General features: G+C 48.1%; 9 protein-coding genes across 9 annotated transcripts; 5 read left to right on the top strand and 4 right to left on the bottom strand.

Annotated features, from left to right (window-relative positions):
• Positions 1 to 1,282: 1,282 nt before the first annotated feature.
• LY89DRAFT_732831 (uncharacterized protein) lies at positions 1,283 to 1,978 on the bottom strand (the record flags this gene model as incomplete). Its single annotated transcript, XM_018219736.1, has 3 exons — positions 1,283 to 1,320; positions 1,373 to 1,418; positions 1,490 to 1,978. 3 exons carry the CDS (start codon positions 1,976 to 1,978, stop codon positions 1,283 to 1,285), a joined length of 573 nt encoding a protein of 190 aa, XP_018072494.1.
• Positions 1,979 to 2,512: 534 nt separating this feature from the next.
• On the bottom strand, positions 2,513 to 3,877 carry LY89DRAFT_684069 (vacuolar H+ ATP synthase-like protein 16 kDa proteolipid subunit). The gene is made up of 5 exons (XM_018214808.1): positions 3,721 to 3,877; positions 3,584 to 3,596; positions 3,353 to 3,482; positions 3,042 to 3,302; positions 2,513 to 2,871 (listed from the first exon to the last, which is right to left on the bottom strand). Exons 1-5 carry the CDS (start codon positions 3,741 to 3,743, stop codon positions 2,807 to 2,809), a joined length of 492 nt encoding a protein of 163 aa, XP_018072493.1. The 5' UTR covers positions 3,744 to 3,877; the 3' UTR covers positions 2,513 to 2,806.
• Positions 3,878 to 3,980: 103 nt separating this feature from the next.
• On the top strand, positions 3,981 to 4,763 carry LY89DRAFT_614677 (putative 13 kDa ribonucleoprotein-associated protein). The gene is made up of 3 exons (XM_018210699.1): positions 3,981 to 4,095; positions 4,166 to 4,418; positions 4,472 to 4,763. The coding sequence occupies exons 2-3, from the start codon at positions 4,191 to 4,193 to the stop codon at positions 4,628 to 4,630; spliced, it is 387 nt and encodes a 128-aa protein (XP_018072492.1). The 5' UTR covers positions 3,981 to 4,095; positions 4,166 to 4,190; the 3' UTR covers positions 4,631 to 4,763.
• Positions 4,764 to 5,241: 478 nt separating this feature from the next.
• LY89DRAFT_583157 (uncharacterized protein) lies at positions 5,242 to 6,522 on the top strand (the record flags this gene model as incomplete). Its single annotated transcript, XM_018209198.1, has 2 exons — positions 5,242 to 5,791; positions 5,882 to 6,522. The coding sequence occupies 2 exons, from the start codon at positions 5,242 to 5,244 to the stop codon at positions 6,520 to 6,522; spliced, it is 1,191 nt and encodes a 396-aa protein (XP_018072491.1).
• Positions 6,523 to 6,593: 71 nt separating this feature from the next.
• Positions 6,594 to 8,736, bottom strand: LY89DRAFT_38755 (uncharacterized protein). Its single transcript, XM_018207161.1, has one exon. The coding sequence runs from the start codon at positions 8,426 to 8,428 to the stop codon at positions 6,665 to 6,667; it is 1,764 nt and encodes a 587-aa protein (XP_018072490.1). The 5' UTR covers positions 8,429 to 8,736; the 3' UTR covers positions 6,594 to 6,664.
• Positions 8,737 to 10,488: 1,752 nt separating this feature from the next.
• LY89DRAFT_38710 (uncharacterized protein) lies at positions 10,489 to 14,833 on the bottom strand. The gene is made up of 6 exons (XM_018207159.1): positions 14,385 to 14,833; positions 14,183 to 14,293; positions 12,676 to 14,029; positions 12,107 to 12,629; positions 11,549 to 12,054; positions 10,489 to 11,486 (listed from the first exon to the last, which is right to left on the bottom strand). Exons 1-6 carry the CDS (start codon positions 14,574 to 14,576, stop codon positions 10,612 to 10,614), a joined length of 3,561 nt encoding a protein of 1,186 aa, XP_018072489.1. The 5' UTR covers positions 14,577 to 14,833; the 3' UTR covers positions 10,489 to 10,611.
• A 1,469-nt stretch (positions 14,834 to 16,302) lies between these two features.
• LY89DRAFT_614670 (uncharacterized protein) lies at positions 16,303 to 19,811 on the top strand. The gene is made up of 5 exons (XM_018210698.1): positions 16,303 to 16,580; positions 16,698 to 17,961; positions 18,100 to 18,672; positions 18,720 to 18,866; positions 18,920 to 19,811. The coding sequence occupies exons 1-5, from the start codon at positions 16,394 to 16,396 to the stop codon at positions 19,626 to 19,628; spliced, it is 2,880 nt and encodes a 959-aa protein (XP_018072488.1). The 5' UTR covers positions 16,303 to 16,393; the 3' UTR covers positions 19,629 to 19,811.
• Positions 19,812 to 20,508: 697 nt separating this feature from the next.
• Positions 20,509 to 21,801, top strand: LY89DRAFT_781224 (concanavalin A-like lectin/glucanase). Its single transcript, XM_018222463.1, has 3 exons — positions 20,509 to 20,710; positions 20,765 to 21,036; positions 21,085 to 21,801. The coding sequence occupies exons 1-3, from the start codon at positions 20,611 to 20,613 to the stop codon at positions 21,751 to 21,753; spliced, it is 1,041 nt and encodes a 346-aa protein (XP_018072487.1). The 5' UTR covers positions 20,509 to 20,610; the 3' UTR covers positions 21,754 to 21,801.
• A 694-nt stretch (positions 21,802 to 22,495) lies between these two features.
• On the top strand, positions 22,496 to 23,271 carry LY89DRAFT_684061 (putative fatty acid-binding protein). The gene is made up of 3 exons (XM_018214807.1): positions 22,496 to 22,677; positions 22,730 to 22,930; positions 23,048 to 23,271. The coding sequence occupies exons 1-3, from the start codon at positions 22,662 to 22,664 to the stop codon at positions 23,212 to 23,214; spliced, it is 384 nt and encodes a 127-aa protein (XP_018072486.1). The 5' UTR covers positions 22,496 to 22,661; the 3' UTR covers positions 23,215 to 23,271.
• The last annotated feature ends 59 nt before the right edge of the window (positions 23,272 to 23,330 follow it).

Below are 23,330 nucleotides of genomic sequence, written 5' to 3'. Positions count from 1 at the left end.
AATCGGTATGGACCCTGGAAAGAAGCATATGATCGTCATGATCGTACGTTGTTCTCCTCCTCCCAGGGCGCATTCTAGACAGATCGAAAAAGTGGTATGATCTGCGATGAGGTTCATCGAGTTCGCAATCTCCAGATTCAGATTCTTGGGGAATCCCTCTGAGAGGCTCGGTGTTGGGCGCACAACAGAAGATCAAATCAGATAACAGATGAGGAATCTGGGGGTGCGAAGTGCGATAAGCTAGTGCCGCCTCCACTCATTCGCAAACAGTTGCCACGCCAAACAGTTGCCAAAGAATCAAAATGCATATGAAGAATCCATGTACCTTGAATATCATGTATTAGTGGAGCTAATATTATTGCGGTGCTGTCAATCATTTACGCCAGTCATCTGAAGATCAAGTCTCCACCCGAGGACCCTTTGTTCCACCCTGCCTTGGATCGACCACTATCGTCCCCCTGATTTGCATACACGGAGAGACTCGCCTAATGTCTTAGGATATAGACGACGAAGCATCTCCGGCGCACTCACCGAGTTTTGAGCTTCAACTTCTTCGAAAACCTCCGTATGCTCGCCGATGGAGTTCTCCCAAGATCGAGTATTCCCCGCATGTAACGATTGAGTTTGTGGAAAGCCCGGAGACAGACGCCAGTGACATCACGTCCATGGGTATGGGCAGCAAGTTAGAGTTTTCGTTAGGCCAGTCGACATGTGCATGTTTGGAAAAAGCTATCTCTGAGGATCTAGATCAGATGGCCCTACCAAGTTTTCCCTTGGATTGGAAGACAGCGAGCGGTACTAAGCTTTCTGTGCCGTCCCTTCGGCTCTCCACGGACGCAAATTGAGGTCAAATCGGCAGTTCGCCATGTGCTTCACCCTTCTTTTTCTCTTTGAAGCATTTAAGAGCTCTTCTAGCCGGAAAGGTAGATGAGGGGCAAAGTGGGATACGCATATCTCTACTTCGAGATCCTTATCAGATGCAAGCCTCAATTTGATAGTGACCAATAATGATCGATCACGTTGAGAAATTCCCGTCTTCAATCTCGTGCAAGTAGAGAAACGGTGAAGACTTTGGATCTCGGTACACTTGCTTTACCGAGTTACGGAATTGCCCCGCTCTGCACTTCTGTGTATTTGAAGGTGCATGTTCTACTGGCAGGTATGAAGACGAAACTTCTCACTGCCTGCCTCGATGAGATGCAAATGCAAGTCATGATATTTCAGTATGCACAGTAAACAGTTTTTTGATCCGCATGCTGAATGACCTAAGCTGGACGATGTTTTAATGGGCTTGGCTTTTTACTCCGTTCTTCTCTCCCACTGGCATTCATGTTAGCATCATGTACCTCTATTCATATAGGGGAAGCCGTACCATCCAATGCCACGAGGAACCGGCTGACGCAGTTATATGCTGCGACCTGAGTAATAAGTGACTTAGCAAGGCCTGTTCTCGAGGACGTCTATACATGAACTTGGCGAAGTGACGTACCGTAGCCGTAACTTCCACAACCTCCTGTTCAGAGAAATGCTTCTTGAGTTCCGCAAAGATATCGTCCTTAACAGCCACATCCCTGGTCATAGCATCTGTATAATGCACAACTGCCCACTGCTTCTCGGTCAATTCGGCACCCTTCTTTCCAGACAGCACTGATTCCTCGAGTATCTTCATCCCGTCTTCAGAGACACCTCCGGCCTTTGCCAAAGGAGCGTGATGTCCCCACTCGTACCAAGCTTCATTAATCACTGCCACTCTGCAAATAGCTATCTCCCGTACATCGTCAGCGAGACTTGTCTTGGTACGAACAGCGCCGAGGAAGCTATTCCATCCATCTGCCACGGCGGGAGAATGAAGCAATGTCAGATCAAGCGGCTGTAGCGGGCGAGGGGCACGACGTTCGCGGACCCGGGCAACAATTGCGCTTTCTTCTGGGGTCGTGAAGGCGTTGGGGTCGGTGGCATCAACATATGGCAGACGCATGGCGGCGGCTCAGCAATTCCTGCTATTCTGTGGTTTGCTGTTGCGTTGACTGCTTGTGGTCTGGCTTCTCGACGCTGCGATCGTGTTGAAAGATGTATGGACACTCAGAATGAAGGAGTGAAAGATGGGGTCTAGCATCGGGATTCGACCTCGACGGTTACCGAACTTTTCGTGCCCAAGCTATCCAATATGAGGACGCACATCTTGTTTGCCCCACCCTTCCCCCGCAGCAGCATCCTCTTCCAGGAGCAGCCACCTTTTGATGTCCATGGACAGTCATCAAGAAATGGATGACATTGAATGCTGACGACGCAAGTGTCTGGCGAAGAAGACGCAGAGAAAATCTTGGCGATCTGCCTGGACCCGAAATGTATTGTAAGATCCAGACTGCGGGGTTTTTACTCAGCTTGCATATGATTCAATAGTCAGTAGTCAGGGCGTCGAACTGAGTCAGCGAGCTGATGACTTTAGACCTCTTTCTTATAATCACTGCCACCCATTCACTGAGCATATGCAAAAATGGGAAAGGCACGGGAACGGGCCGAGAAAATACCATCGATGCCAACAATAGAACTACTAGCATACACGGTCAAATGACCCCATCGCTCCCTTCTCTCGTCTATGCATCAAGAACGCCAATATTTGTGAGACAGGCAAAGAGTACAGTGCGTTTTCAGCTATAGCATAGCCTCTCCATAGCCCTCCTTAGCCCCCATCAATACCCCCATATTCCTTCCCTTAGCCATCTTCAATATTCACAAGTTGTTTGCAGAGGAGAATGTGCGTTCGTAATTGTCTAAGGCTCCTCTTCCATTGTCGATCATTCGCTTAGCATGAAACATCCAAGCTGGCCTTGGAGTTCATGAGAAGGGCAACGATCAAGCCGTAAAGACCTGTTCAATGTCAGCATTGTTGGACACAGTTGAACCTTGATAATTCCTTGACCGCGGAGCATCAACAATAGAAGGTAAGTAATAACCCCGGGATACTCTACTGAGCATGCCCATCTATGGAGGTTCGAAATTTGCCATCCTCTTGTTTGTAGTTGAGAAAAGCTGCTTACCCAAGACTTCAGCGAAAATGAGAATCAGAATCATGCCGACGAAGAGACGAGGTTGCTGAGCGGTACCCCGAACACCGGCATCACCGACGATTCCAATAGCGAAACCCGCAGCAAGACCGGCCAAACCGACAGCAAGACCGGCACCAAGTTGGATGAAGCCGGTGTACAGAGGCAGTTGTTGCTTCAGTCCATCGGAGATCAGGACAGACACGACAAGACCGTAGATACCAATGATACCAGCCATAATGACTGGAACGATGTCTGTATTTTATGTTAGTTCCAGTCCTCAGGCAAGAACCTTCCAAGCTTACTCTTGACGATCAGATCAGGTCGGAGAACACCCATAGCACAGATACCAACACCAGACTTGGCAGTTCCATATGCAGCACCGAAGCAGGTGAAGACAATAGCTGATGTGCAGCCCATGGCACCGAAGAACGGCTACATTGTAGTTAGTTGATGATTCTGAATTGTTGGGGATGTTGTTCCACGAAGTCCGTTCGAGGGGTGGGATCTTGGAGCTTAAAGCTAGGAGCACGAACCGCATAGACCGGGCTGAGGAAAGAAAGATCAGTACATGTATCGCATCATGATGGAAATATAGAAGAGACAGGGGAAGGGGAGAGGCTCGGGATGGAGCTTATCTCGACCAAACCCTCACTGCTCGAGGACAACTTACCAATAGATCAAGCTGTCAGCCATTGTGACGGTAGTGTGAAGCTGAATTGAAGGTGTAAAGGTGATCTAGAAGCTCAGATGGGCTGAACAGCTGTGAATTGAATGGTTCTGTGATGATCTCGAGCTTGCAGAGTTGTTGTTCAGATGGCGATGATGAGGTCGAATGTAGGTCTTTGCTCCCTAGCTTCAACGCTAATCTCCATTTAGTGTTAGCGTCCGCCTCCCGAACTTTTTTTGATATTTGAAGATTCAAGCTGCCGAATTTGAAGAATATCTGCAAATTCCCACTTCGAAACTTCACAGCATCAGGGCGAGCCAACGCAAGGAACCCTGCCAGCTTCGTCCATACAGTCGCAAAACATTCTCTTCATTGAATGTAAGTTTTGCGCCTAGCCAAAACCATTCGCTCAGAAGAATTTCAGACTGACTGTATCTCTTGCGCATAGATCAGATCTCGAATCTCCATACACAATGGCAGAAGAACAAAACGGATCCGCTGCCTGGCCTGTTGCCGACCCTGCCTTGACGCAGGAAATCCTCGACATCGTCCAGCAAGCATCCCACTACAGACAACTGAAGAAAGGCGCCAACGAGGCAACCAAGACTCTTAATCGTGGTATCTCTGAGGTTATTATCCTCGCTGCGGACACTGCTCCTCTAGCTATTCTCCTGCATCTACCGCTCCTGTGCGAAGACAAGGTTGGTGAAGATTTCCCAACAAAGCGATCTTGATTACTAACTGTAGCTTGCAGAACGTTCCATACGTCTATGTCCCCTCAAAGACCAGTTTGGGCCGTGCCTGCGGTGTCAGCCGAGCTGTCATTGCTGCCAGTATCACCACCAACGAGGCTAGTGATTTGATGCAACAGATTCGCAGCTTGAAGGACAAGGTTGAGAGACTCATGATCTAAGGATTGGACTGGGTGGTCTTTTTGCTAGGACTACACAAAATGGAGTAGTGGAGTAGTTGCGGCTAGGTCATTCCGGTCTCTGATCAGTTCAGAGAACTACAGATAAACAAAATTCAAGGCATACCAAAATCAGTGTCCTAATATCCTCATATCCGTGACAGTATTGTTCCAAGGCCTTGCATACATTGATGCTAAAGTCGAGATCCTGAGGCTCTATTTGGATAAGCTAAGACTGCAACCTAAAATCAAAAATTGTCTTATCGTACTTGGCAATATTGAAACGGAATTTCTGGTTCAATAACTTAAGGAACAGATGTTCGAAGGATCAAGTTACACAGATATCTCGACGAATAATCAATTCTCCCGGTCACGGCTGAGTTAACGCCAACACCTACCCAAGTATACACAATCCACACCAACTTCTTGAACTATGATAACTTCTACTATCACCATCTTAAATTTAACTTACCCCCATGACCAATATTCCCATTTAGTGCATCCTCTTTCATCACTTCAAAATTCCACGCTAACCCTCCAAGCGAATATCAAAAAGCTTTCTCCTCTCACAAAATTTCCTTCCTCTCCCAAAAAACCACAACCCAACAACCCCAATGGGCAAACACAGCAAAATCTACGGCAAAGTCGTCGGAAAAGACGCCTCTGACCGCCCCGGCTGGAAAGGCCCCAGCTTCACCAAGAAGAAAGCCACCCCACCTACCCCTACCCCTCCAAAAGCCTCAAAACCATCATTAGAAGAAGAGAAAGAAAGCGCAATTCCACTAGAACTCCAACAACTCCTGCTCAATGTCTTCAAAGACACGTTTCCGGACGTCCTAGGGTCCGATGATCGCCAGCAGTTATTGCAAGAGGTGAAGAATGCGCTGTATGAGCGGGATTTTAAGAGGGCGTTTGGGAGTGAGAGGTTTTTGGAGACGTATGCGATGAGGTGGAGTCCCAGTCGGGCGGTTTGTTATTTGGGTGTTCTTGTTGATGTTTCGGGGTTCTTGAGTGGGATTTGGGAGTTATGTGGGGTGCTTGGTGGTGGTGAGGTGGATGGGAGGGATGAGAGGATGCGGGTTGTGGCTTTTGGGGGAGGTGCTGCTGAGGTTGTTGCTTTTGGGGGGTTTGTTCGTTATTTCTTTGTTAATGCTTCATCGGAGGGTGGCTTGAGGAGTGATTCGGACCTTCAAGGAGGGATTTCTGGTCTTTCAATTTCAGATCAGGCCGAGGACTCTGGTGCTTCGACGCAAGACAATGTTGGAGTTGAGCCAAACCCAATATCTATGACGGGAACCCAGGAAACATCGACGTCGTCTGGATTGGATCTTGTTCTTGTTGATAGCGCTGAATGGGGAGAAGTTGTTCACAAACTCACACACAGCATCACCACACCACCTCCACTTTCCAAGTATGCCAATGCTGCCGCCAAAGCAGCAAACGCCTCCTTACTTCGGAGCAAAGATATCAAGACCACGTTTCTTGCGGAAGATGTCCTCAAGATGACAACCAGTCAGATGAGCGATCTCTTTGGAAAATCACCCGTGCTTCTTACCCTTTTGTTTACTCTCAATGAACTCTACACCTCATCAATCAGCTCCACGACCAAGTTCCTCTTGAACCTCACCATGGCTGCCAAGCGAGGATCTCTACTGCTCGTGGTGGACAGTCCGGGAAGCTACTCGGAAACAACGGTCGGAGAGTCAACCAAGAAGTATCCTATGCATTGGCTACTTGACCACACCCTGCTTGACACGTCGAAGGTAGACGACAAGGCCGTGTGGGAGAAATTAGTGTCTGATGATTCGAGGTGGTTTCGAATGCCCGAGGAGCTGCGATACCCGATCTCATTGGAGAATATGCGTTATCAGATTCACTTATACCGACGAGTATGAATGCACGGGCGTTCACCACTGCAAGAGATATCTCGGTATCGTGAAGGGGTCATTTCATTAATTCATAAAGTCATGTAGCTCTCGCGAGCAAGACGAATCATACAACCATAGAACAACTATACAACAGCCGCAAGCAAGCAAGCTAGTACCTCGAAAACATCAGCGGCACCAAGGCAGTGCTACTCTCGTGTCCCAAGAACGGCCTGCTCTTCCACCCAGACGAACAGCTATGTTTGAAGAACCCACGACTGACATCCTTCTTCTCTTGGCTGCGACAGAATTCCTTACCAAGCTGCCGCAACACCGCCTCTTTCGCTTTCTTCAGAGTCGACACCCGCTTCTCGGGATCGTCAGCTAGCTCTTGTTGAGCGGCTTCCATCAATACATTGCGTTGTACACCCTGGATGTTGGGGTTGAAGGTTGTGGGCATGAGCACTTCCTCGATAGGCCCATCGATCGGAATCGGAGCGGAGATGACCAGTTTGCTGCCTGATGCAGTTATCTTGGGCTGCTCCTCTTCCTCTCGATGCTTGTGACTCGTCTTGCGTCTGCGCTTGCGGCGAACACGCTTCTTCTTGACTAGTTTTGAAGCTCTGACAGTCTGAGGTGGAAGACCCTCACTAGATGCGTTGGGGTCGAGCGCTGTGTCAATGACTTCAAGCATCTCATCGAGCTCCTCGATCTGGTCCAAGTCTGAATGGCTGAAGCTCAAAGCACTATCGGCTTCAGAGCCGCTCTGTTGCGAAAGCCATTCCTCGCTCTCGCTTGAGCTGGTGAGAGGCGACAAGGCATCTTCCCACGTGCCGCCGTTGATAAGATACACGTTCTCGAAATCGAACTCGCGGACTGTGTGGCGATGCTCAAAGATGAAATCGGAGACTTGTTCCGAGGACATAGTTGCGTTGCGTACTTGCATGAAGCGTAATTTTGGGAACGACATCGAGGGTCTGGATGGCGCCGCCGGTAATGGCGACATGGGTGAAGTGACCTCCGCAAACAGCTTCGCCGCCTTTCTTGGAGGAGCGAACAGAGGGTCGCTGAATAACGTGAATGGGCAAGGGCCTTTCCTGCCATTCCATCCGAAGCTCACCTTCTCCAGGTGTGGAGAGAAGTTTCGGATATAATCATCGAGGATCTTGAGGTGGTCGAGGCCGGGCTGCTGGCCGAGAAAGTCCCAAGAGTCCATGGTGATGTTCAGCTTCCGGATCTGTTTCCAGCGTCGTCCGGCTGAGGGCGTGCAGCCGAAGCCGGGCATGTGACGGAGGTAGAGGAGGGAGGAAGGGTGGAGGTGTGAGAGCGACAGCTTCTCGAGTCGGAGGAGTGGTGCTCGTTCTATAGCTATGCGCAAGCTAATGAGCGCATAGTCGACACAATCTCGACGATATCTCTGAGCTGGATCTTGGCCCGGACAGGCGATAGTCAGGTGTCGAAGATTGGGCAGCTGTGACATGGCGTTGATGAAAGCCGGCACATTGGTCGCTGCATGAAATAAAGGAGGATACTGCTGCGTGAGGAGATTGCCCAGTTCGGAACACCCATATTTCGGGCGATGGCTGACTGAGGCCGTTGACGTATGAGGGGTATATAAAAAGTTGACTTCGCGTCCAGACTCGGGGTTTATGAGAGGAGGCAAAAACGTCGCTGAAGAATGAGGCATGGAGAAAGTGAGGTGCTCGATGTGATGTCCGATCCGAGCCAGGGCCTCGAGACGGGAGGGTCGGCTGAGCGCGCTCGGGGTGAAGGTCAAGCGGGTTCGGGTGAAAAGCGTTGGAGTCGTAAGCTCACAGCACTCTGAGGCTGTAAGGCGTACGGCACAGATGGACTCTGTGTCCATGTGTGAGAGGAGGACTGATCGCAACCCATCGTGCCGCCAAACGCGGAGAAATGCTGGGCTGGCTGTAGCCATAACTTGCGCATGTCGTATGGAGCGGAGATTTGGAGATTCTTCGTGTGATTGGGGACGAGGACAGAACAACAAACAAGTAGATAGATAGATACAACAACAATGATATCAAGGTCGAAGAAGGTCGCAGTATGTATGTAATGTAAAAGCTTAGAAAAGTGAAGCGATGACGAGTCTCGAGGCCCAACTTGGGAAGCGCATCGAGCGAAATATGAACTCGCAACACAACACAAAGGCGAACTATAACGAAGAACAATTATGAAAAGAAAGGGCGGTCGCCCTCAACGGCCATGATATAGCCAAACCCACCGCGTCCCCCCTCCCCCCCCATCGCGCAGGAAATGCCTCAGAACCCCATCACGTTTCCTCGAGAGGTTGTGAGTCACCGCAAGATCGCTGGACCTGAGTGTATGTACATAGTACATACAGTAACAATATGCAAAGCGAATGCAGCGAAGTGTGGACAAACACGAAAATGCCACGACTATAAAGGACGTGGGGAGCGCGTCTACTGGATTCGTCGCTGCCGGCGCAGGTGGTTCTCTGCAGGAAGCTGCATGGCTTGGCGACGTTGGGTCTGATGTCTGACCCAATGAAAAATGTCAAACTCGACAAGCTGCAGCAACGGGTGAAAAGAACCTTCATGTCAAGCTTCATGGCTGCATTGGGCGACGATGGTCGTCGGTGAGCACCAATGGGATATTCAGGGGGCGGGGGACGGGGCGGGTAAGGGGTCTGAGAATCGCGAAATAGACGCGAAAAGACGCGCTCTGCATTGGGTAGTCGGTCGGCCAGCCGTTCTGGAAGGCGGGCGGAGTGGCTGAGGGATTGGCGGTGCTGGCTTTGGCTTCGAGCCTTGTTGTGTTTTGTGACCAGAGTCGCGTTTGTTTCACGACGGACCGTCTGAAGTCGACGGGAGAAGAGGACCCTGGATTGATAATGCATGGCCCCTTTGGGTTGTTTCCGCAGACCCTTTGATCGAGAACGCTCTGTTTCGAGGTGGCGACTGGCTGTCTGTGGCTGCGGGAGAACATCAATCAGATGGTCCGTCTGGGCAAAGAAGCGTTTCGCCTTTGGATCTGCCTCGCTGGTCTGGCTGAGGAACGCGAGGTTGAAACGAAACACACGCCAGCTGTGAGAGGTTCACGCTGTCGAGGCGAGGCGGGGGTAGGTCGGTATGGAAACGCTGCATGAAGGCCGCGTGCAGATGGGATGGACAATAGGGATTATCTGCCGAAGCGTGAGTGATCTCCTCGGATCCGATGTAGCATCTTGGTCCTGGTTGTGCAGGATCGACGGATAATGGGTTGTGCTTGTTGATGGATTTACATCTGGTTCATGTTTGTTGAGGCAGGAATGGAAGTTGTGAAGAAAGAGTAGAGGTGTTAGAAAAGCCTTATAATTTGTAGTGCAGACACAAGATTTTTGAAGACCAGGTACACTTTCTCGTCACAAAGTGCTGATTCTTCGGGTAATATCTACGGTAAGTTCAAACAACGACCGTTGGGTCGCAAGGTAGGTATGGTATTGGCGATTCCTTTAGTTAGTATGAAGTAGAATACGAGACGATCAGTGCAGAGCACGTTCACGTAGAACGTGCAAGGCCGAGGGAAGCACGCGTCAAAGTAGTTGGCATAGGCCAAAGTGGGACAGATACGAGAGATGGCGGGAAAAGGAGGTATCAAAATGATCAGTCGCCGCGCTTGAATATGACAGATACACTCCCTCTAGCTCAAGAAATGATCACCAACACGATAAATCACATATCCGACTATACACAAAGCAAAATTCTGCTTGCATCGACAATTTTACGTCGACATTATTACATTTGAAAATGCCCAACCACAGCCTCATTCGCTGCAGTCTTTCATGACTCGTATGTACATTTGGAGAGGAAGAAAATTCAACGGCCAGAAACAAAGCCATCGATCCTCAGAATAGTTTCCCGTACGAAAAACGCCCCCCGCTCAAAAAGCAAAGCCGATTATGTCAAAAAAAGAACTGGCTTCTTTTGGTATCCATCCATGCATGCTGCGTGCGCCATCCAGGTTTTTGGTTGATGACAAATGAAATTCGTATCGTACAATTAAGAAACATAATTAAAAATGGAGGGTATGGGTATTAGGTCGTCCTCCGAAATGAAGAGTAAGTGGTAGATATCCTGGGGGAGTGAGACATCATTACCATCAGAGAGTGCTGCCGTTTGCTGTTGGTACGATGGGAGCGTCGGGGAGTTTAGAAACTTCAGATTTGCTACTTCCTTCGATTTCCGATGGAGCAGAGCTGCTGGCGTTATTGGTGTTCGATACGGACGATGTTTCGTTCTCCTCGGGGATGGTGGCGAAACGCTTCAGGACCTGCTTCAATGCTGGGCGTCGAATAGGCTTGCTGAGGAACATATCCATGCCAGATGCCAGACACTCTTTGACGTTGCTCTCTTCTGCGAAAGCCGTCAGAGCCACAATAGGAGCCGAGTATCCCATTTGTCGAATGAGACGAGTACTCTGGAGGCCGTCAAGATTTGGCATTTGAATGTCCATGAAGATGACATCAAAGTACTGGCCTTTGGCCATCTCTGCTTTGACTGTATCGTAAGCTTCTTGGCCGTCCTTTGCTACAACAACGTCGAATTTGCCTTCTAGACTGAGCATGCGCAAAACGACCTCTTGGTTGACAAGATTATCCTCAGCAACCAAGACTCGAAGTTTCGAGCCGGGTTCCTTTGCTGCAGCTGCTCGATCCAACGCTGCGAGTTGGTCTTCCGGATCCTTCGTTGCAGGCGGACTGGGTGGTACGGCGAAAAAGGGTTGACTTAGGCCAACTAGTCGGGGTTGCTTGTCATTGTCCATTGCGCTTCTTGGACTTGCATTTGACGGTAGTTTATGCGTGAAGTCAGGAGGACCATCATCAGAGATGCTCGGTGCTCGAGAACCATGAACTTCTGAGCTAGATGTGGACGGTGCCCGGGTTTTCGTATGTCTAAGTGGGATCTTCATAGTAAAGGTTGATCCAACCCCTTCTTTGCTCTCAAGGGTTATAGTGCCGCCCATGAGAGTAGCCACTGTTAAAGGCTCGGTTAGCTGATGTCCTGATTCGAGTCGGGTATCAATTCAAAACACTTACATTGGGAGCAAATACTCAATCCAAGGCCAGTGCCGCCGTACTTCTTGCTTAGACCAAGATCGCCTTGGACGAAAGGCTCAAAGACTCTTTCTTGCATAGCTTCTGGGATTCCAGGTCCGGTGTCCTCTATCTCAAACTGAAACCACAGACTCTTTGCATTCAGAGGTGGTGGACTCCTCGAGCGCTCTCGAACTTGGATTCGAGGAATCGATTTGGGGTCCATGGGATTGATCAGTAATGCGGTTCCAGCGGGCTGCTGTGAAGGACTTGACGGCTTCTTGGACATCTGCGATGCGTTCGATTCAGAGTCATTTCGGTGTCGATTCCTCGATCTCTGGGAGCTTTGCTTGGAGTTCATAGAGTTCCGACTGCCATCAGATGTACTTTCTGCTTCACCAATACACTTAATACGGACTTCCACCTTCCCGTTGGGGGGCGTAAACTTTAGCGCGTTGCCGACAAGATTGATAATGACTTGCAGAATACGGTTGTGATCGCCCCAGAGGCTTGGGTGAGTTAGTAATTTAGTAGCAAAGAATTTAGGCGGGAATAACTTACCACATGTCCTTCAATCTCACACCTGACGGCCCGAGAGCAGGAAGAGCCTTTTTCGAAGCTTCTGAAGGAAATTCATCCGCATCAACCCCGATAAAGCGAACTCCAAAGTTGATGCCTCCTTCCGTCACCTGTTTGGTAAACAGGGTATTGATCTGCGTCTTGATATCGATCAATCGGAACTCTCTCTCCTCTAAACTTAGTTGCTGTCCTATCTGATTCTTGCTGAAAAGTAACAGGTCGTTTAGAAGGTTAAGTAACAGGTCGCCGGACTTGTGTACTATCGAAAGGCCTCTCTTGATCTTCTCTAGGTTGTCTTCATGCATCATGACTGTACACATACCCAAAACACCGTTCAGTGGAGTCTTGAGTTCATGCGAAATGTTCGCAATGAACAGTGTTTTGCTTTCGTTAGCAGCTTCTGCGGCTCTTTTGCTTACATCCAACTCAGCAGTCCGTTCTTGAACCTTCTCTTCTAAACCTGTGTATTGCAGCATTAGCTCGTCTGACATATCGTTAAAGGTTTCTATTTACAGTTAGCGTGATATTTGCGGAATGAGATGAGGACTTGCCTGTGAGTTCCGTCAATTCGTCAGTAATCCAGTGCTTCCTGCTAGGAACTTTGGCAGGGATCTTGAAACTTCTCCTCCTCTCCTCTTCATCCTTTTCTGTGGGAGTCTTCCGCCTGTGGCCTAGATTTCTCAATCTAACAAGAATCCCCTTCTTTGATTTTTGAGACGTGCTGCGCTCCAAATCTCCATTTTCATCAACGATCTCTTCAGAATGAATGCTTCCATTTGGAGTATAACCAGGAGGTGCAATAGATTTCTTCGTTGCGTCTCGCAATCTCCTAATAGGACGGACGCTGAAATGCGCCATGGGAACAACGATCAGTAGAATGAAGCCAAACGTTCCAAAGACACAAGCTAGGACTATGTTTCTCAGGTGATTGATTGGCGTCCAAGCTTCTCCGTGGCTTTGCTCAACAATAAGAAGCCAACTGACAAGGCTGCTTTGGGGTCTAGCATATCCTACGGCAACACTTACGCCTTGCTCGTTAGTGGTAGAGAGCATGCTGCTGGCATTGTTTGGAGACTTAGTTTGCCTGGAGAATCCATTTAAAGCGGCAGGAAACTGCTTCAAAGTGAAATTCGAGGAACCATACTGAGTGAGGTTGTGGTTGTAAACTGAATGGCGGTCGGTTGACGTAACGTTCAAGGGAGGCAGGATGTATTTGACCTCAGCATCACCGTTGTCTGCTACTGTGGGAGCATAAATTGCGGTTGCTGGTCGTTGGGCATACTTGAACTGGTTCTCTCTTCGACTGGGTCCGATGATTGTCACTATGCCTGTATTTGCCAATCCTTCACGAGACTGCGTCACAGTGATAATAGATGAGGCAGCAGCCACAACAGTCATATAGCCAAGAACATTGCCAGCTTGAGAGTTGTCAACGATAGGTAAGGTGAGAGAAACCAGAGCATAACTGTCGTTGATCGAAAGCGGTCCAAGCAGAAGATATGAAGATGCATTTAGGGGAAAATCGGCAAAGGCACTGGCAGTAGTTGCATTGATTGCGGGATCAATGATATCGGGAGTGCCCGTGGTGGTGTAGGTGATGTTTGGATAGAGTGCCGCGGGGTATCCAAGACTTGTATTATCGCCAAGCACGGCATAAGTTCCATTAGGATATTGGGAAGGCAACTCGATGCCTGTCGTATTAGCGGTCGCACTAAGGAGCGCACTCGAGCTACTAGTATCGTTTCTTGAGTAGACCTGGACTTGGAGAAGAGACGAGAAGCCTCCACTTGCAAGAGCACTTTGGACATCGCTATAAGCCGCAGAGAAGTTGGTATCCGAGGTATTGCCTGCGTAAAAATTCTTCAATGCTTTTTGCAGCAGAATTCTTGTTACTATCGTAGCACACTTTGAAGATGTTAGCCAGATCCTATCGAAGAACAACTCATCAAGAAAAACATGACCAGACAAGTAGGGGACCAAGCCTGGCCCAGTACTTGAACGTAGATTGGCTATGTATATGGAAGAAAATATGGGTTGGAAGATGTCATTGATCCTTACTGTGCTTTGTATCAACAACAGGTCACTCGCGATCTCGGCAGCCTTGAGACTTGCGGTCAGAGTGAGAGAATTAGAGGTGACGCCAACGACGAATTGGTAATTATTGATCCACTGAAGATGTCAGCACGAGACGCCAGAATTCATACAACAAAATGGCCCAGAGGATACAAGTCGTTGTAGAAAGCCAAGGCTATGAACTTACAACCGCAATAGCTAATACAGCTAGAGGTACCAAAGCGCAGAGCAGGACAAACACTCCAAGCTGTATTCGAATTGGAATTCTCATCTTGACTCTTTCCAATGAGCCGATTCCTTGAGCAAAGGCCGGGTGCGAACGAGATGCATGTGTCGCGCGCTGTTCATAGATCTCAAGATGGCGCAACTCTAACAGCATTGACCATCAACGACCAGCCCCGAGGATCTGGGAAAAATTAAAGTCAAAAGATCCGGCCCATTCTCCTCAAGGTGTCTCAGAGCTGCAGTCCGTCTGCGAAATGTAATTGGCGTTGGGCGGATGTGCAAGGTGAACTTCGACGCGAGATCGTTGAGCTGAGATCGAGGTCGAAGGTTTACGCGGCAGAGCCGGAGGAATGCCCCCGAGGTTCGAATCAGAGGGGTCGTAGAAGGCAGAATCCCATAGTAGTCCTCAGTGCAGTGCCGCGGGTGAGACTGGAGAACTATGAAGCAATTGAGATTGTGTTGGTGGTGTTGAAGAGGTTGTGGAGAGAGGTGGAGATGGAGGAAGGACTCCGAATGAGATTGATCTGTTCCGTGGTCAGCGGCTTCAGGCCTGGCCAGCTTTTTTGGGAAGTTCTAGACGTGCTCGTGGACGTGCCAAGTACGGGTCCAAACTATCGGCGGGACCCAAGTTAGTTTAGGATTATATGCAGGGATAAATCTGACTGGACATGCGAAATTCCCCTGCACTTTTGCACATTACCATTCATCGGAGGAATTGTGGTTTTCTGTTTCGAAACACGTTGCTGCATCAAACAAGATGGCCTGTCAAACTTCGGGCGAAAGAGCGCAAGTACTACGAAGTATACATACCCCAACTGATTAGACGGTTGCACGACTCCTCACTTCTAGGCGTGGAGGACACAAGGACCAAGGGCTTGGGACGACGACAAACGGTCGTTTTTAATTGGCGAAACTACACTTGAGTACGAAAGAGGTGCAGTACACTGTAGGACTCGATGCAAACGCAGCAGGAGTTCCAGTGGAACAGCTGGAGGGAAACAGTAAGAGGGATACAAGATCAATGCGCAAAGGCAGCATGTCAAACGTTCGAAAGAGAACGACTTGTACTGTCTGTGCCATGAGCGGTATTCCTTTCAAAGTTTCCTATTCTGATTTTCTTATGACTGACCCTATCCATCAACTTGTCCGCTTGAAGTGACCGCACTGTTAAAAAAAAGTCTTTGCATGACTACAACCACAAAGAAGGACTTAGCAGAACATTTCAAGCAGTAGCAAAAATTTGAAGACATCAATCCGCTCAATAACGCTACTGTACAACTCTCTGACTGGATATCATGCTTTAGATCATTTGCTGGCTTCGAGGACCATTTCTAAGCGTACTTTAGCTGTCTTAGATGGAAATGAATACACGAAACAGTCTTGTCCCGTTTAAGATATGATTAGTATTGTAAGAATAAAGAACTCAGAATCATAGCGTTAGTCGATGATGTGCAGTCATCTGAGGACGGGTAAAGGCCTCGACTGGTAGCATTGTATCCAGATAAATAAGATCCAAAAGTTTCATGCTAAGGTCTAACATCTAATATCTAAATGCTAGACTTAAGTTAAGCAGAAGCGTATTAGTATATGATAGACACGCTAAAGGTTCCAGCGGGCTGGTCGTTGCGACCTCCAGACCGGTAACTATCTAACTTCCTTGGCAAGCTTCGGCACTCAAAAGATACTTTCTACTCAACCACCATCATGAAAAGTCAGAAAAACTTGCAGAATAGATATTTAGAGTCAATATCAATCACCAAGACCAATGGATGATGATATACAGCCAAGACAAAAATGTTACTCAGCGGTCAGCGACATCCTCGGGTGACTTGATAACTCACCCTAATGATCATCGGAAACACTAACTTTGAGCCCTCGAAGCGCGACCGGTGACGCAGACCAAATAAAACAAAAAACACCAGAGCGATATGTATTCCACGCACTTGATACCCCCGCTGTAAGCTGCGCAGAATGCCTGGCCTTGTGCGAAAGCTCGTCATTTTTGCTGCTGTTGATGGCTTGGTGCTTCAACCGGTGGGCCAGCGCCCCGCTCCGGCTGCGAAGATATGCTACAAGGACAATAGCATTGTCCCCGTGCTCAAGGATGGAGGGAACGAGCTTGGTGCAGGAAAGAGCTTCGAGGCTTTTGGAATCGTTGGTATGTCTACTTATAGGTATCGCGGGGGAAGTGAAATTTATGTGAAGGGTGCAACAGCGTTTCGCAGAAAATGCACTCGGCGCGATAGGAGCAATGTGCTAACTCGAACTTGCACAGGTCTTTTAACTGTCTCTAAATCATCCTTCTTGGTCTCTATTACGAAACGTCGCCAAGTCGCGCAGATCCATGGGAAGGCAATATATGTTATCACTGGCGTTGCTCTTACGCCGCTATCAACCCAAGCAGCTGCAGATACCTCGATCGCGCATACTCAAACAACTCTTCAGGTGCGGACGGGCAATGGAAATGATGGATCAGATGAAAGCGACACAAATGGCGAAGAAGTAGACCTGTCTGCTGCCGCGAGCGACGATGTAGACGACGACGAGATACACCCCACCTTGGCCGAAGCTATTTCTCCCCCAAACGAACATACCAGGACCAGCAGTGTTGCTGAGGATGTTATCTCACTCAAAGGTGGGTATGGTAGATTTGCTCAAAAGTGGTTTTCTAGGAAAGGATGGACTGTAGACCAGAGGAGGAATTTAGGTCTCACGGCATCAAATTCAGGAACGTCGACGCCCAACGTCAAGGACACTTCACTGCCAGCTGCTCCTCCTCCTCAAGAGTTGCCAACCGCTGAACAGGACAAAGTCATTGAAGTGAGGAGCAAAGGCACAGAGGCTCGTGATGTCGCAGCTAGCCTGTTGCCAAAACTACTTTATTACTCTCAAATGCTCTTCAGCTCCTCGAATTTCTTCTTTTCATACGACTATGATATCACGAGGAGTATTTCAAACCAAAGAAGGTCGAACTCCGAGTTACCACTTTACACCCAAGTCGATTCATTGTTCTTCTGGAATCGACATCTTGTTTCACCATTCATTGAAGCAGGTCAAACCTCTTTCGTGTTGCCTCTCATGCAAGGCTTCATTGGTCAAAGAACCTTCGAGATGGATACTGATCCACCTCCTCTAGACGGGACTGAGAAGGCATCCATGGAGCTTCTAGATATGTCACCTCCACGACAAAGCTCATCAGATGAGCCTGGAGACTCAAACTCCCCAAGATCTAGTGGAGGAAGGAAGACACTTAAGTCGTTCTTGATAACCTTAATTTCTCGGCGCTCTGTAAAACGTGCTGGACTGAGATATCTGCGGAGAGGTATAGACGAAGCAGGTCATACAGCGAATGGTGTAGAGACGGAACAAATTCTCTCTGATCCATCATGGGATGCTGCACACAAGATCTATTCTTTCGTTCAAATTCGTGGCAGTATCCCCGTCTTCTTCTCACAGTCACCCTATTCTTTCAAGCCAATTCCGCAACTTCAACATTCTGACGAATTTAACTATCGAGCATTTTACAAGCACATGGCCCAGTAAGTGCTACTTTTCAAATTGCCCTGCCCACAATCTAGCTTTACAGAAATACTGCCAAGGCCATCGTTCCCAAGGCGTAATATTCTATCATTCTCAACGTCTTTACAATCCAGGTTACTGATTTCACGTAACTGCAGACTCACAAGTATGTATGGATCGGTCCAGCTTGCCAATCTAGTTGAAAAACATGGAGCAGAAGCTATAGTTGGAGCACAATTTGAGAAATTTGCTACAAAACTGATCGAGTCCGACGACGCTGTTGGGAAACAAATCGCCTTTGAATGGTTTGATTTCCATGCGGCTTGTCGAGGAATGAAGTTTGAAAACATCAGTCTGCTCCTGGACATCATCGGAAAGAAGCTTGATCAATTCGGGTACACAGTAGAGCTAGATGGCAACCAAGTTGCAAAACAACAGGGTGTCCTTCGTGCAAACTGTATGGATTGCTTGGATCGCACGAATGTTCTACAGAGTGCCTGTGGTAGACGAGCCTTAGAGTTTCAATTGAAAGAGGAAGGTATCGATATGTCTATCCAGCCTGATCAGATCACATCCTGGTTCAATACTCTCTGGGCAGATAATGGTGATGCAGTAAGCTCACAGTACGCATCCACAGCGGCCATGAAAGGAGACTTTACTCGAACCAGGAAGCGAAACTTTCAAGGCGCGTTGAAAGACATGGGTATCTCGATTTCGAGGTTTTACAGCGGGTTAGTATATTTCCAATTGTATACTGCACTCGCTTACATATCGACAGAATTGTCAATGATTTCTTCAGTCAAGCAGCTATTGACTTCCTCCTCGGAAACGTAACTTCCACAGTCTTCGAAGATTTCGAGGCAAATTTGATGAGCGTCGACCCAGGGACATCTATGCAGAAGTTGCGGGAGCAGGCTATAGAGACGTAAGTTTGAGTCACGTATTACTCTGCACGAATACCAGCTTATGATTGTGAAGTTGCCAAAAACTTGTTGTAGCAGACGACCACGAAGAATTCATTGGAGGTTGGACACTGCTAACTCCGCAAATTCCAAACACAATAAAATCGTCACCGTTCGAGGAATCTGTACTGATCCTTACCGATGTCGCATTATATTCCTGTAGATTCGACTGGACCACCGAGAAGGTATCTTCATTTGAAAGAATAGATCTGCAACATATCACGACAATCAAATACGGAACTTACATTACATCGACACTTTCGGCAGCACAAGGCGACGAGTCGAGAAACGTTGGAATTGTAATCTCTTACAGAGCCGGTGAGGACGACATCACTCGAGTAAATACGAGATCAATGTCCAACACCCCTCGCAGCGATACTGATCTGCTAGGCGGTTCCTCGACCGTCTCGCCACCAGCCACAACATTGCAGAATCTGCTTGGACGACCGGCAGCCCCTGCCACCAAAGTTCTGGCTCTGAAGGCATTACCTTCGAGAAGTGCTGTGGCGGATAGCGGTCAGTCCCAATTGACCGAAATCCAACAGGTCAAGTCAATTTGTTCCGAAATAGAGCGGATGGTCCTTCATGGGCAAGTTGTGGAAGTCGGCACAGAAAGGAAAGATCTGGTGGTAAATGGTGATATCATATCTCTTGCTGATGCACGAAAGAATACGGGACTTCTTTCACAGTTACAGCACCAGCTGAAGAAGTTAGTCTGGGCTTGAGCATATTAAAGCATGGGATGGCGTTGTTGTCAATATAGGGAGCCATAGAGGTCGGAGACATAGACCATAATTGCGAAGTACGTGCTGTACACTAGAATCGATCGTCAGTTCGTCGATTACGCCGGCAAGGGTCGGCTTCAAGTTATCGACTCTCCTTTGCACACGCGAAGCGCGGAAGAGGGTTTTTCCTAGTGAGTCTCGTCCCAAAGTCTGGTGAAGGGGGTTCATGTTTTTATTTGCATGGAGGACCACCAAGGTGAAGAGGCATTTTATTCGCACTAGTGTGCGTGATACTGCGCCTCCCTTCATTGAATTCAAGCGATACGATGATCCAGATCTTCGGTTCCGACGAATCTGCTATGCCAGAGTTTGCTACTCATAGTTGAAGAAGAAAAGTCGTCGTCGCCCTTGACAGAGAATGGTGCTTTCGCTAAATAGGCGCTAGACAAGGCCACGCATTCATTCCCCTGAAATTGGACCGCGCCACAAAGCTTGTTTCGCGAGACGACCCTTCCCACGATTGATGTCTACACCATCAGATATGTCTACATGCCAAGAATCAGAGCATATTGTCTTTTCGAAACATTCAGTACATAGCATTCTCTCAAGCCGACTGGATACTTCAATGGCATCAGTCTTCAATGCAAACGTTTTCGGAAAATCAGTGAACTCGGTGCGCAGAGCTATGCAACCTCCTGCCCCTCTGACTGCGTAAGCTGGTCTCCACTCCATTAGTCGTCCCTCAGAAACCACCAGCAGTTTGGTCACTCACCCTCCAGCCACAATACGAGAGTGTTAGTCTCGTCATATGGTCCCATCAAATTGTCTAATAATATAATCATGGAGGCCCGTTGTGTTCTTATATGGTTCGAGCCAGGTCATCACTTTCCTTGATTTTTCTCATCTGTTCTTAAGCATCCAGCAGCCTCTCGCTTTTCCATTGAGTATCTTTCTTTACCACTTTCGTTATTATATTATCAAAATGAGGTCTCAAATCTTTTCGTTGGCTGCTACTGCCCTCACTTTCTCGAGCTTTGCTTGGGGACAGACGTCAACTGATTGTGATCCTTTGACCAACACCAGTATGTTTTCCATCCTTCCTTTCATTACCATGTAGTATCTTACACTTCCACAAGCATGTCCAAGTGATCCCGCACTTGGCAAGACCGTTACCATAGACTTCACTCAGGGTGAAAGCTCCGAGTTCACAGCCGATTCGGGAACAACCATCACTTATGGCGACAATGGTGCTGAATTCATCATTACTTCGGACGGCGATGCTAAAACGATCGTCTCTGACAAATACATCTTCTTTGGCAAAGTCGAGGTCGCAATGAGGGCTGCAAATGGAACTGGCATCGTATCAAGTTTCGTCATGGAGTCGGATGATCTCGACGAAATTGACTTGGTATGTTCAAGAGCTTTAGCCAATGAAAGCACTACTGACAAGTACCAGGAATGGCTTGGAGGAAACGCCACTGTCGTAGAGACCAACTACTTTGGCAAAGGCAATACAACTACTTACAACCGTGCCACTTACCCTAAGGTCGACGACCCTCAAGAAACTTGGCACATCTACACCATTGATTGGACTTCAGAGTACGTCAAATGGTACGTCGACGGCTCTCTGGTCCGCACCCTCCTCTACGCCGATGCCCTCGACGGCAAGAACTTCCCGCAAACACCCATGCGCCTCAAGATCGGCAACTGGGTCGGCGGGGCCGCAGACGAAGCTACCGGGACCGTTGAATGGGCTGGTGGATACACCGACTTGGACGACGCCCCCTTCACTATGTACGTCAAGAACTTGACCATCGAGGATTACACTACTTCTGGAAATACATACACGTATGGTAATGAAACGGGAAGCTATACTTCGATCATCATCTCGAACTCGACGAGCAGCAATTCGACTACGAGTTCGAGCACTAGTACTGGCGGGACTAGTTATACGGCTAATAGCACTGTTGGAACAAGCTCATCTGATAATTCTACGACGAGTACCAGCTCGGCTTCGTCAGAAAAGACTTCGTCTACTAGCTCTTCTACTAGTGGTGCGTCGATGGTAGGGTATGATATTGGGTTATTGGCTGTCCTTGGTCTTGGGCTTGCTTATTTCTTGTAAATCAGAAGAAGGAGGAGGAAAATTGCATCTTGTGGGAGTTAGATGGATAAAATAGCAATTGCTTGGTCATAATTTGTAACTATAGCTAGCACGGATGGCATGTCCTTAGAGATGGCAGTGGAAGCCTTTGCATGAACCTTGCAATAAATATATTTCCTATGTACTTGAATTCCTTCATCTTGGTAGTATGTCACATTTTAAGTTCTGTGTCGGTAACTTAGGCTGTCCAAACACACTTACGATTCCTCCCTGTCGCTGTGAGTAGTTTCAAGAAACCTCTCTAGATGGAATACAAAGAGCATAATTCATTTGCCTTGCTGCACCATTGAGCTTGACAAGCTCGAGATCTTGCTGTACAGTGCCAGTTTCTTCAAAACGTTCGGGTATTGAACATAGTCCAGCCAGTTACCTTTTCACATATTATATGAATGTTATTCCTCACAATCTCATTATATTTCTCAAGAGTTCTATACGTGAATCTTAAAATACGAAAGGATGAGGACGAGCTAGGATATACTTTTCATTGCCATTTTCCGAATTACAATACACCGACGCTACTACTTTCTGCAGCCATTTGGCAGCACAGGGCTGCTAGCACCCATATTGAAATGTTTGAAATTACAAAAGCCGAACCCATCTTCACATGGGCAAGAAATACAAATACCTAGCTCCGGTTTCGGACTAGCGCTGAGTGTGGAGACTAAGACCGAGGTAACTTCACATGAAAGTCTGGGGAAATAATGTTTGAATCGTGCCCGGATCAACCTAGAATAGTCTCACGACGAGTATTTATTTGAACGAAGTCTACTTTCCCTTCTTCACTATCGCCTATTATCTGCTTTCGGAACCTTACTTGTTTCCTTGAATCACATCCGCGGTTTCCTCTCATCGACACAAGCAACAGCATAATGTCACTTAAGAACGGTACATTCAACCTTCACCGCAACTTTCAGACATCTTACTCATTCTGTTACAGCTTCTTTCCCCTCCTCGGAGGCCTTCGACGCCATTAACGACGCCCTCCAATCCTCCGACGCCGAGCGCAAAGATGCTATCAAGAATGGCAATGCTGTCTTCGCATTCACATTAAAGAACAAGGCGGGAGAGACGGAAAGCTGGCACATCGACTTGAAAGACAAGGGAGTCGCCGCCAAGGGTCTGCCAGAGAAAGCGACTGGTAAATTATCCAATTCCTTCGAGATATGTTGGGCCGAGGCTCATAGCGTTGATCGTCCTCGTGCCCATCTCTCCCCAGATCTGCCAGGTCGGACGCTAACTCCTCCTTTCACTTTAGTTACGCTATCTCTCTCGGATGACGATTTTGGCAAGTTGGTTAGCGGAAAGGCAAATCCTCAGCGATTGTTCATGGCTGGAAAGCTGAAGGTTAAGGGCGATGTTATGAAAGCCACGAAACTGGACCCAATTCTCAAGAAGGCGCAGGCTACCAAGGCGAAGCTATAGATTGTTTAGGATAATAATTGTATAACATTCTTGCATACAAACAGCAGTTTTGCTACCGTTCTCTTTGTCTCTTGAGCCTCCGGACATTTAAGGCGGACCTGCATCATCATGACCCT

This window comes from Mollisia scopiformis (genome assembly GCF_001500285.1).
Source record: "Mollisia scopiformis unplaced genomic scaffold LY89scaffold_10, whole genome shotgun sequence".
In the NCBI taxonomy this organism is placed as follows: Eukaryota; Fungi; Ascomycota; class Leotiomycetes; order Helotiales; family Mollisiaceae; genus Mollisia; species Mollisia scopiformis.
The sequence above is the reverse complement of the archived record's forward strand: the minus strand, read 5'-3'. Positions and strand labels throughout refer to the sequence as shown.

Excerpts from the sequence above, each read along its gene's own strand:
- LY89DRAFT_684069 (XM_018214808.1), bottom strand. The coding sequence starts at position 3,743 with ATGGCTGACAGCTTGATCTATTG. Across the intron at positions 3,303-3,352 it reads ACCTGATCTGATCGTCAAGA|ACATCGTTCCAGTCATTATG; the intron begins GTAAGCTTGGAA and ends CATAAAATACAG. Across the intron at positions 2,872-3,041 it reads CATTTTCGCTGAAGTCTTGG|GTCTTTACGGCTTGATCGTT; the intron begins GTAAGCAGCTTT and ends GACATTGAACAG.
- LY89DRAFT_614677 (XM_018210699.1), top strand. The coding sequence starts at position 4,191 with ATGGCAGAAGAACAAAACGGATCCGCTGCCTGGCCTGTTGCCGACCCT. Across the intron at positions 4,419-4,471 it reads CGCTCCTGTGCGAAGACAAG|AACGTTCCATACGTCTATGT; the intron begins GTTGGTGAAGAT and ends TGTAGCTTGCAG.
- LY89DRAFT_38755 (XM_018207161.1), bottom strand. The coding sequence starts at position 8,428 with ATGGCTACAGCCAGCCCAGCATTTCTCCGCGTTTGGCGGCACGATGGG.
- LY89DRAFT_38710 (XM_018207159.1), bottom strand. The coding sequence starts at position 14,576 with ATGCTGTTAGAGTTGCGCCATCTTGAGATCTATGAACAGCGCGCGACA. Across the intron at positions 14,294-14,384 it reads CTGTATTAGCTATTGCGGTT|TGGATCAATAATTACCAATT; the intron begins GTAAGTTCATAG and ends TGACATCTTCAG. Across the intron at positions 11,487-11,548 it reads ATTGAGTATTTGCTCCCAAT|TGGCTACTCTCATGGGCGGC; the intron begins GTAAGTGTTTTG and ends AGCCTTTAACAG.
- LY89DRAFT_614670 (XM_018210698.1), top strand. The coding sequence starts at position 16,394 with ATGCCTGGCCTTGTGCGAAAGCTCGTCATTTTTGCTGCTGTTGATGGC. Across the intron at positions 18,673-18,719 it reads ATTTCGAGGTTTTACAGCGG|AATTGTCAATGATTTCTTCA; the intron begins GTTAGTATATTT and ends ACATATCGACAG. Across the intron at positions 18,867-18,919 it reads CGGGAGCAGGCTATAGAGAC|TTGCCAAAAACTTGTTGTAG; the intron begins GTAAGTTTGAGT and ends ATGATTGTGAAG.
- LY89DRAFT_781224 (XM_018222463.1), top strand. The coding sequence starts at position 20,611 with ATGAGGTCTCAAATCTTTTCGTTGGCTGCTACTGCCCTCACTTTCTCG. Across the intron at positions 20,711-20,764 it reads TGATCCTTTGACCAACACCA|CATGTCCAAGTGATCCCGCA; the intron begins GTATGTTTTCCA and ends CACTTCCACAAG. Across the intron at positions 21,037-21,084 it reads ATCTCGACGAAATTGACTTG|GAATGGCTTGGAGGAAACGC; the intron begins GTATGTTCAAGA and ends GACAAGTACCAG.
- LY89DRAFT_684061 (XM_018214807.1), top strand. Across the intron at positions 22,931-23,047 it reads TCTGCCAGAGAAAGCGACTG|TTACGCTATCTCTCTCGGAT; the intron begins GTAAATTATCCA and ends CTTTCACTTTAG.